The sequence below is a fragment of the Maniola jurtina genome, chromosome 21 (genome assembly GCF_905333055.1).
Source record: "Maniola jurtina chromosome 21, ilManJurt1.1, whole genome shotgun sequence".
NCBI classification, from domain to species: Eukaryota; Metazoa; Arthropoda; class Insecta; order Lepidoptera; family Nymphalidae; genus Maniola; species Maniola jurtina.
This window is the reverse complement of record NC_060049.1, coordinates 10,052,405-10,062,657: the sequence shown is the minus strand read 5'-3', so window position 1 is coordinate 10,062,657 and position 10,253 is coordinate 10,052,405. Positions and strand designations below refer to the sequence as shown.

At 35.3% G+C, this 10,253-nt stretch overlaps 2 protein-coding genes and 2 long non-coding RNA genes across 4 annotated transcripts; all 4 read right to left on the bottom strand.

The window, feature by feature from the left end:
* Positions 1–1,509: 1,509 nt before the first annotated feature.
* Positions 1,510–4,472, bottom strand: LOC123876266 (E3 SUMO-protein ligase ZBED1-like). The gene is made up of 3 exons (XM_045922474.1): positions 3,828–4,472; positions 3,287–3,489; positions 1,510–3,159 (listed from the first exon to the last, which is right to left on the bottom strand). Exons 1-3 carry the CDS (start codon positions 4,019–4,021, stop codon positions 1,622–1,624), a joined length of 1,935 nt encoding a protein of 644 aa, XP_045778430.1. The 5' UTR covers positions 4,022–4,472; the 3' UTR covers positions 1,510–1,621.
* Positions 4,473–4,649: 177 nt separating this feature from the next.
* Positions 4,650–6,015, bottom strand: LOC123876279. The gene is made up of 2 exons (XR_006798299.1): positions 5,900–6,015; positions 4,650–5,864 (listed from the first exon to the last, which is right to left on the bottom strand). It is a non-coding gene; the product is annotated as an uncharacterized LOC123876279 (long non-coding RNA).
* A 1,072-nt stretch (positions 6,016–7,087) lies between these two features.
* On the bottom strand, positions 7,088–7,522 carry LOC123876281. Its single transcript, XR_006798301.1, has 2 exons — positions 7,378–7,522; positions 7,088–7,255 (listed from the first exon to the last, which is right to left on the bottom strand). It is a non-coding gene; the product is annotated as an uncharacterized LOC123876281 (long non-coding RNA).
* A 291-nt stretch (positions 7,523–7,813) lies between these two features.
* Positions 7,814–10,208, bottom strand: LOC123876064 (zinc finger BED domain-containing protein 4-like). The gene has a single exon (XM_045922191.1). The coding sequence runs from the start codon at positions 9,485–9,487 to the stop codon at positions 7,814–7,816; it is 1,674 nt and encodes a 557-aa protein (XP_045778147.1). The 5' UTR covers positions 9,488–10,208.
* Between the last annotated feature and the right edge of the window lie 45 nt (positions 10,209–10,253).

Sequence of the window (10,253 nt, the reverse complement as noted above, 5' to 3'; positions counted from 1 at the left end):
TTATATCGATGCCGAACCCGAAATTGTAATTAATTTTTTTTTTGTCTGTTTGTCTGTTTGTCTGTTAGTCTGTGTGTTTGTGCACGCTAATCTCAGAAACGGCTTATTCGATTTAGATACGGTTTTCACTAATATATTGTAGTAAGCTTCACTTAGGATTTAGTGTTTATTTCATGTCAATCGGTTCATAAATAAAAAAGTTATGTCAATTTAAAGAATCACGGCGCCTCGCGCCTGAGCGTCCGTGGCTATATAAAGCGCGAAAAGTCACTATTCCACGCGAACGAAGTCGCGGGCACAGCTAGTCTACAATATGCAGTCCGACAAGGCTCTCTTGGCACTTGAGTGACATTGACAGGGGGCGCAGTTCTAGCACAAAGGCTGCCAGCAAATAAAATCTTCTCAAGTTTAGGTAATATCTTGAAAATGTCAATGTTGAAAATCGAGTAAGTTTTATCTTATTTTAACTGAAAGAGAAATTAGAAAGCCGTTCCTGATTGTACATTGAAAAAAAATCGTAAAAATCATTGATAGGCCAGGGACTTGCAACCTATCATGTTTACATGCTTAAATAGTATATGTACTTACCTAGTGCTAAATATAGCTATAAGATGCAAACACATGCTGTAGGTATTAATTATTTATCAGAATATATTGCGAATTTATGTATATGGAATGACTATATTAAAAAAAACAGTGAAACTTAGATTTTCTACTTAGCAACACCACATACAAGGAGGCAGCATAACACTTCACAAGATGGCGTTAGTTCCAATATTGGCCACGCGTCAACCTAGTTTTTTTTTGTAAGTTGGCATTATTGCTAGTCTATGGATGATTTTCATTTCATTTTCCGTGATTTTCCGCCCAAGCCCCAAGGCAGTGTTCCCAACTTAGGGGTTTTCCCCCCAGATTTAGGGGGTAAATAAGTGAGATGGGAGTTTTTTAGGGATCTGAAATTTTTAGGGGTATTTTCAGGGATTTTTGACAATTGTTCCAATTTCAAACGGGAGTGAATTACGGAATAGACTATCTATTAAAATGATCTGGTACAACATTTAATCCATCCAATAAAATGTTTTTATTCAATGTTAACATCTATGATTTCAAAAATCTGAATCTTCAGACGAAGACGAAGTATTTTATGTATTAAATAACTTAAATAATAAAAAACTTTTGAAACATATTACAGCAGATTATTTCGTTATTAATTTATATTCATATATTTTTTAGGAGGACAACTCAATAATGGCGATTTAAGTGGTTTTTGACACAAAAAAAAATTTAGGGAAAAATATTTTTGAAAGTTGGTAATACTGCCCCAAGGCCCAAACAAAATTAAAAATTTACAAAATGGCGTTTTCTAATTTCTTTTAGGGATTTTCCGATACCACCTAAGTATCGATACTTACTCATTTCGATAATACTCAAATCTTTTTTCGATACTATACAAATAAGTACTCCTCAAGTATCGATACTTACTGATATCGATACTTTTTGGAACTTTTATTTTATTATTTTGAGGGTGCTATCAATGAACGTTGAAGGATAATAATTTAAAGAAAATTGAGACGAAAAAAACGATTTATTTATTATAAATGTTTATTAGGCTTATTATAATTTAAACAAAAAACTCTTCAGCATTAAGATTGCCCAAAAACAGTAACTGTTCAAGGTATTTAGAAGACAATCTGTTTCTTGTTTGTGTCATTGTTGCACCGGCTTTGGAAAAAAGGCACTCGCTAGGAACTGATGTTGCAACAACAATTAAATATTGCTGTGCATACTTGTACAGACAAGGAAACACCAACTTCATGTCATCCCATTCTGCAAATGGGTTGCTTTTAAGAGAAACTACTGGATTTGATAAATAAAGAGAAACTTCATCTCCCTGATGAGATTTTTTTTTCTTCTTGTGCCCATGTGCTAACTCTTTATGATGTTTCCAAAAATCGTATTCAGGTGGTGCAGTAGATGAGACATCATCTTCTGACTCACTTGGGCTACTTAGTTGTCCGACAACCATGGTTCTAAGTTTTTGAATAGCTCTTCCGCATGCAGAGGGGTCTTGGAAATGCAGATTTTTAAACCTTGGGTCTAGAATTGTTGCAATGGCTGCATGATCGTTTAATTCAATCATCCCATACCTCCTTTTCAGCTCTCTCAATAAAACATCCTTACATTCTTTAACGATAGCGGAGTTTGGAGTGATACTATTCAGTTCTGTAGTTAAGCAATTAAGCATTGGTATAATTTTGGAGATTGTTACATACTTTTGGCCCGATGATTCTCTTGTTACATATTCAAAAGGCTTTAATACAGTTGTAAGCTCATTCAAGGTTTCCATTTCCACTGCACTTGGCAAATTTGGAGCCACTACACTCTCAATTACAATTTCTGATATTACTATTCTTAACTTTAGAAATCGCTCTAACATAAAAAAAGTTGAGTTCCACCTAGTTCTTACATCTGCAATAAGTTTTAAAACTGATCCTGCCGAAACATTATTACGCATTTGGATTTTTCGTAGCTTATCCGACTGCACAACACTATTTTTTATCCAATTAACAATTTCTCGTACTTTTATAACAGCTGATTTAACACTGGGCAACTTTAGTGCCTCTTCAACTACAAGGTTAATAGTATGGGCAAAACACGGTAAATGTTTTTTTTCGCCTAAAGACATTCGTATGGCAGCCAACATTGAACTGGCATTATCTGATACAGCAGCACGAATTTTGGTAAGTGGAATATTCCATTTTTTCAAAATATCCAGCAGGTTTTCCGATATGTATTCAGCTGTATGTCGCTCTCTTAATGCACGAGTTGCAAGATAATACATACACATTTGACCATTTTCTACAAAATGTATGGTGACGCCCATGAATCCTACTTCATTCATTGTCTCTGTCCATATGTCCAGCGTTAAACAGAAATTGTCTATCTTGGATAATTTGGACTTACAAATAGTTATACAAGCTTCGTACTTTTCGGTAGTCATTTTCTTTAAATACTTTGCGCCAGGAACTTTAAAAGTAGGCTCCAGTTCTTTTACAAGTCGTAAAAAGCCTTCACCTTCAACTATATTAAATGGACGCATATCTTGACAGATAAAAAATATCAATGCTTGAACAATTCTGTTATACTTCGTACCACCAGCTAAAAATAAAACTCAATTTTAATACATGTAATATTAAATTAAATATTTATATATTTTTCTTTAACACTAATTCTATATGTATTAATATTATTTTGCTAATATTTAATTAAATATCTATTTATTTACCTTTATTAGATGAAATTCGTTCAAACGCATTCTTTATTGAATTGCTCAGACATAGCTCCCTTGCAGTCTCCGAGTCCATACTTGTTAATGTGGTTACACTAGAGCAATCATCACGATCTTCTGAAATTTTCGATGTTGATGCTTGGGGTTGATCATCTTCCATTAAATGCCTTGAGTTGGCCAACACTATTGTATTTTTTGAACTGAAACATAATAACAAAAATTAACACTTGATAGATCGATAATCTTCAAAGTATCGATAATACCAACTCCAACACTACCGCCATTTAACAACACTATTACACTAACAAAAACAAACACATAACCTTAAATTGTTTAAATCGTATTTATACAAAGGAAATATCTCATCACCGGTCATCAATTATTATTCATATATTATTAATATATAGACAAGACAATCACAGTACCACTGCTGCAAAACTATTTTTTATACAAATAAAATAGGTAGGAGTAGGTAGGATTTTTTATTTAACATCTTAGGAAAGCAATCGCAAAAAAAAAGAAAAGTTTAGAATCCTACCTTTCGTTGGACTTATTATTTTCTTTTTTCTGTAATTTGCCTTTGTCCACAGAAATTCCATGAGTTTTAGAATGCTTGAATAAATTCGACGTATTCCCACAATACTTCACAGACTTAAAACACTGTTTACATTTTGCAATTGTTTCGTTTGTTTTGGTAAAATGTGTCCATATTATAGATTTTGGTGGTGCCATGATAACATTGGAATAAACCGATGAATTTGATGATTACAATTAATAAAATTACTTGTAAACAATCACTTAACACTTTCACAATGGCGGAATGGCGAGATGATTTGCGAGCGGGTGCGGGTGTTTTCTTCTCTCGCTTTCGGCTCGGGCGGGCTCGGCTGAAGTCGGACGAATTCGGCTAGCCCAGCGCGAGACAACGCGTCACTCACGCCGCCACGCGACGAATACGGAATACCGGTAACTCGGTAACCTGATTAGCTGACTGTTTTTGCCTCGTTTTTGCTCTCTTAGTTCTGTATGATGCGTTTGCTGATTCGATTCGATACCAAGTATTTTTGTTTCGATACCGATTATGTATCGCAAAATTGATTCGATACAATAAATACTTGGTATCGAATCAAAAGTATCGAGTACCTACTAGTATTTATTAGTATCGGAATATCCCTAATTTCTTTCTTCCACAGCAACGGCGTACGTAGCTATCAAGAAGTAAAAAAGAATTTGCGTTGTGCGTTGTGAACAGAAAGTGATGTATGTTACGTATGTAAAATTTTAGATGTGTTTTGACTGAAGAAGTTCATTTTCTTTTCAGACTGGTATGTAGTTATCTGTGATTTTCGTTGAACTACGAATTGATGCCTTTCGTGGCAGTGGTAAAATTTTTCGTTGATCTTTGCATCTTTCGATTTTTTGGAATCGTTTGAAATCTTGGTCACTGTTTTATTTCTATTATTAAAAGTATACATCAACGAAGATCTTAATAAAGGAGTAGGTAAGTCTTGTCCAAGGAAACTTCGTTTTCCACTGTAGCCTAGTAGATTTGAAAAATGGCTACTCCTCATTTGATTTGTTTAGTCCGATTTCTGGTGAAATCCAACTTCATGGTCCATTTATTTATGATGTTGATCATTGGTTAATTCCTACCTAACAAAGTAGGAACTTGACTTTGTTTTCCATTATTTACTTCCAGCGCTCTGGCCCTTTGCTTTATCCTATGATGGATGATCTTATCATTTTTGAAATCGATTATATCATGTTGTTTTTTGTTCTCAAGCAAAAGTCTTGCATTGGAAACTTAAAGTATTGTGGACAATCAGTGAAGACTGGAATGCCCCAAGATGTCAGGTGATCCGTCTTGCCTTCTGATGTGATTCTGAGACTTCTGGATTGGCTTCACATACGAGGAATAATAACCTTGCTTCAATTTAAAAGATTGGTTGTAGCTAAATTAGCTTATTTTTCCTCATACATGTAATTCTGCAGACTGGATCTCCATCCCAGTAATTTGTTCTTGGAAATAATAGTATGCCATATGTATTTATAAAGATTTGATTATTATGACAGCAATATGGACTTCTAATAGTGAGACATTATTTAGCATTAAAATATCAACATGGTTGGTTCTGACCACAATATTTGTTCATTATAAACTTGGATTGTTGGCAAAGTTAGCTTGGTCATTGTTGAATTCTACAGTTCAAACTTCAAAGTAACAAACACAACTTCCAAACAATTTGTGAAGTGTTCACAAACAACAAGTCTTTTGTATAAGGAATCATAACCCTGCACAGCAAAGCAAGCTTATTGTTCCTTGTGCATTATTATGGAAGTTTTTAGTGAAGATTAATAAAGATATTGAAAAGCCCTAAGGATGTTGGGATTGTATACTGATAGAATTCCACTATAGCAAACTCTGCAATATAATTGACTTCAAACAGTGGAAGGTTCTAGCATATGAATATGTACACGGTTGGTTCTGACTACAACTTTGTTCGATGTAATGTTGGCTTGTTGGGTAAGTTAGCTTTGTCATCGTCAATTCTACAGTACAAAGTAACAAACACCCCTTCCTAGGAATTAATGGGTTTGTTCACAAGCTACAGTCTATTATATAAGGAATAACAACTTTGCTCAGCAAAGCAAGGTTATTGTTACTTGTATGTAATGCAAATATGGTGCGAGATTAGTGACAAAATGGCAGGTGATATGTCTTGTCCACTGTTGCAAATTCTGCAAATAATTGAGTTCTAATAGTGGGATATTATTTATCATCAAAATATTTACATGGTCTGCTCTGACCACATTGCTACATTATAAAATTGGATTGTTGGCAAAGTTAGCTTGGTTGTCGTCAAATTCTACTTTACAAAGTTACAAACAGAACTTCCTAACAATTTGTGCTGTGTTTGCAAACAATATGTCTTTTGTATAAGGAATAACAATTTTGCTCAGCAAAGCAAGCTTATTGTTCCTTGTGCATTATTATGGAAGTTTTTAGTGAAGATTAATAAAGATATTGAAAAGCCCTAAGGATGTTGGGATTGTATACTGATAGAATTCCACTATCGCAAACTCTGCAATATAATTGACTTCTAACAGTGGAAGGTTCTAGCATATAAATATGTACACGGTTGGTTCTGACTACAACTTTTGTTCAATGTAATGTTGGCTTGTTGGGTAAGTTAGCTTGGTCATTGTCAATTCTACAGTACAAAGTAACAAACACCTGTTCCTAGGAATTTATGGGTTTGTTCACAAGCTACAAGTCTGTTGTGTAAGGAACAACAACTTTGCTCAGCAAAGCAAGGTTCCTTGTATGTAATGGAAGTATGGTGCGAGATTAGTGACAAAATGTCAGGTGATATGTCGTGTCCACTGTTGCAAATTTTGCAAATAATTGAGTTCTAATAGTGAGATATTATTTATCATCAAAATATTTTATTTATGCTCAATTCTGAGGGCAAATACATTCGCTTAGAATTGCCTCTGCAATAGTGAGCTTCAGTGCATTTAAATTTCTTAATGAATGAAATTACATTTTGTTTCTTATCTTCGTATTTATGTGACTTATGGTCACCACCACGGTTTTCCTTTGGGAATTTGCCTTCTAAATAATAATTCTTTACCACATTTTCTATCCGATACCTTTTAATGTGCAATATTTGTAAAAAAGCTTTTTGGCAAACAAATATCATCTTTTTTTGAGATCTACAGTAAATCCTGTACATTCTTTGCATAGCTCTGGTATTGTAATGCTTAGTATTAGACCGAGGACGACGACGTTGTTTGCACAGCTATAACATGTTTTAATATGAACTAACCTTTTTTACTTTGTCCTTTACGGCATAAAAAGATTCATGAAAAGATTGTAAGTCATTCATACTAATTTCAGAGCATTGCAGCTTTTTGTCTTTATGTGAACAGGTCGGCTTAACAGCTAAGTCTTTTGGAGCGTATCTGGAACAACAAAATTTCAGATCTGTACTCATTTAGTTTGTTTAATATTTTTACCTGCTACGTATGGTGATACGGTATCATTATGCTTCATGGCAAACTAAATTTAAAATAAAGATACGAACAATGACGATTGGCTTCATAGTACCTATACTATACTATACTAATACTCAGAATATAAGAGCTGATTTACACAGGGTCAGTAGAAAAGTCAGTCGCAGCGCCAATGTCGGCGCCGCGACTGACTTTAACTGTTTACATGAAGTAAAGTAGTAGACGTGGGTCGTTACGTCATTTTTAAGAAACGTAACGAAATCAGTGACTTGGTCGGCGTCACCTGTTTCGAAACTAGTGATTTTTGTAACTAGTTTTGTAATTTTTTTTCAGCTTCTGTGATTGTTTACATTAACCTCCACCAACTATACCGTTACACACGAAACGAAAATAGCTTAAATCACTATCTTTGTTTGTAGTTATAGGTACAGTTATATCAATAAATTAACTTCCCTTCATACTTTATTCAGGCTTAGGACTGACTGCATTAAATGTATTTATGGTTGATTAGTGTTTAATAGGAAACTTGTAGGAAACTATGATGGCACACGACAAAGGTACTTGCTGCTGCTGCGTCCCAACAATATTGTTTAAAATCGTCCATGGTGAAAATTTATCCCTTACTGGGACGGATGCAGAGGTTGAAGTCGATTGTTGTGGTTGTTTTTCTCCATGTCGTCGCCTAATATCCGTTGCCAGTATTTCCTCCAGCACTTTCTTTGCTTTTGCTGCCTCACTTGTGTCTGAGAATACATTGGTTTTGTACCTTGGGTCTAATAATGTACATATCGAGAACGTGCCACTTCTCTCAACACCTTCAAATCTTTTATCCAAGCCTGTCCGAAGTACTGTAATTATATTATTTGTTGTAACAGTAAAGCCTTCCAGGAGCAGTTGGTCACAGGATTCCTTAAGACAGCGTGTCATGACTATAATGGTACTGGCTGTCATATAATCTTCACCACTCATAGCTTTCGTAGCTTCGTCAAAAGGTTTTAAAACCTTGCACAGTTCGTGAAATACTGTCCATTCCTCGAGAGTTAAAATTGGTAAATCTTTTTTAAGAACTGCAACAGTGGCACATATTTGATTTTCCAGTTCTACAAATCGCTGTAACATAGCAAATGTAGAGTTCCACCGGGTTGGTACTTCCTGTATCAAGCGCTTTGGTGTCACGTCCGGCTTTTCCTGTGATTGCGCTTTTAATAATTTTTCTAGCGCTGCTGTACTTGTTTTAAAATGACGGACTATAGTTTTAACTTTGTCCAAAGAAGCTTGGACTGAATTCAGGGCATCTTGCACTATTAAGTTCAACGTATGGCCATAGCAACCATAATGCTTCCACCCTATATCAGCTATGGCTTTTTTGACGTTGGGTGCGTTGTCACTAACAATAAAATTTATTTTATTTGTTAAATTCCACTCGTTGGTCGTTTCGAGCAATGCAGCTTGAATATTCGTACTGCTGTGCGTATCTTTAAACTCTGCACATTTTAGTAAAAATGTTTTAAGAACAAGATCTTTTGTTAGATAGTGCCCTGTAACAGCAATGTAAGCATCATTGACCCGAGACGTCCATAAGTCTGTTGTTAGAGATAGAAATTCAATATTGTTTTTTTCTTCTTTTTTTCGTAAAACTGTTTGGTCGTATAATGTAGGAATTAGAATATTAGAGACAGTTTTTCGCGATGGTAAGTCGTATCCAGGTATGTGTCGGGCAAATTTTTTAAAAGCACGTTCCTCTACTAAAGAGAAAGGGTGATAACTATCTATAAATAAATCGGCAAGGTCATTGTCAATTTGTCTTTTTTTAGTCAGTGTTACTTTTTTTTTGCTAATTCCGTACCTATCAATGAGCTGTTGCGCAGCGCGGTATATGGGTATGGTACTTGCAGCAGTGGACGTAGAAGCTGAGGCAGCATCGGAGCTGGACGACGAGGGCTGAGGTTGCACATCGTCTGCGGGTTCCTGCCCACGACTTTGTTCTGGGGTCCTTGCCGTTGATTGCGCGGTACAAAGGCTTGTATACGCATTGAGGTGTTTTCGCCTCAGATGTGTTTTCAAATTCGCAGTTGAAGTTTTGAAGCTATAAACTTCACCACAACTGTTGCATTTCGCTTTTTTTTCGTTATCCAGTTTTTGAAAAAACTCCCACAAAGCACTAGAATTCAATCGAGACATTTTTATTTAGGTATAGTTTACTTAGAGACAATCCACAATTCCACACTAATTATATTTACATAATATCCTAACCATATTTACATAACATCAAAGAAACTTTACATTAAATTTACAAAAAAAGCACCAAAATAACATTTATTAATTTTTAGAAGAAAGTACTCAAAAAAATACAAGTCCAACGACGAACTAAAACAAACTAAGTTCTTTTATTTTACTTTTCAACAAATTGACGCTCGCTTCCTGGAATCGCAAGCCGTTGAAATTATTTACAAACAGAGATCACTTATTTTATTGTATTTGTCTAATGTCTATAGTCTTACGTATGAAAATTAAACGTACTTAAACTAGTACTGTTACGCTGTTTTGTTTTTTGTTGTATGCCACGGCATGTGCGCGTTCGGATTACTTCGGATTTTCGTGTCACCCGCTCTCGCTTACTCGGAAATCTGATCTGCTATCTCGCTCGACCGGCCGGTAGGCGCGATGCGAAAGAAATGTAACGCATTTACAAAATTACTACTCGAAAGAGAAACTAGTGATTCGGTTATATGCCGCGTATTCATATTATTGTGCGCGTGGTCACTCATGACCCAACCATCCCAGTAACGCATTTACAAAAATCACTACTTTTAATTTGAAGCGAAACTAGTGACTCGGTTACATGCCGCGTAACTAGTTAATGTATCTAGTGACGTGAAATAACGCCCACGTCTATAAAGTAGTAGTGGTGCGTTTCTCACGGTGAGCACACGTGTGTGAAGTCAGT

Bases quoted from the DNA above. Each gene is read 5' to 3' on its own strand.
- LOC123876266 (XM_045922474.1), bottom strand. From the start codon at position 4,021: ATGGCACCACCAAAATCTATAATATGGACACATTTTACCAAAACAAAC. The intron at 3,490-3,827 runs GTAGGATTCTAA...ATTATGTTTCAG, and splicing joins AATAATAAGTCCAACGAAAG to TTCAAAAAATACAATAGTGT. The intron at 3,160-3,286 runs GTAAATAAATAG...TTTTATTTTTAG, and splicing joins ACGAATTTCATCTAATAAAG to CTGGTGGTACGAAGTATAAC.
- LOC123876064 (XM_045922191.1), bottom strand. From the start codon at position 9,487: ATGTCTCGATTGAATTCTAGTGCTTTGTGGGAGTTTTTTCAAAAACTG.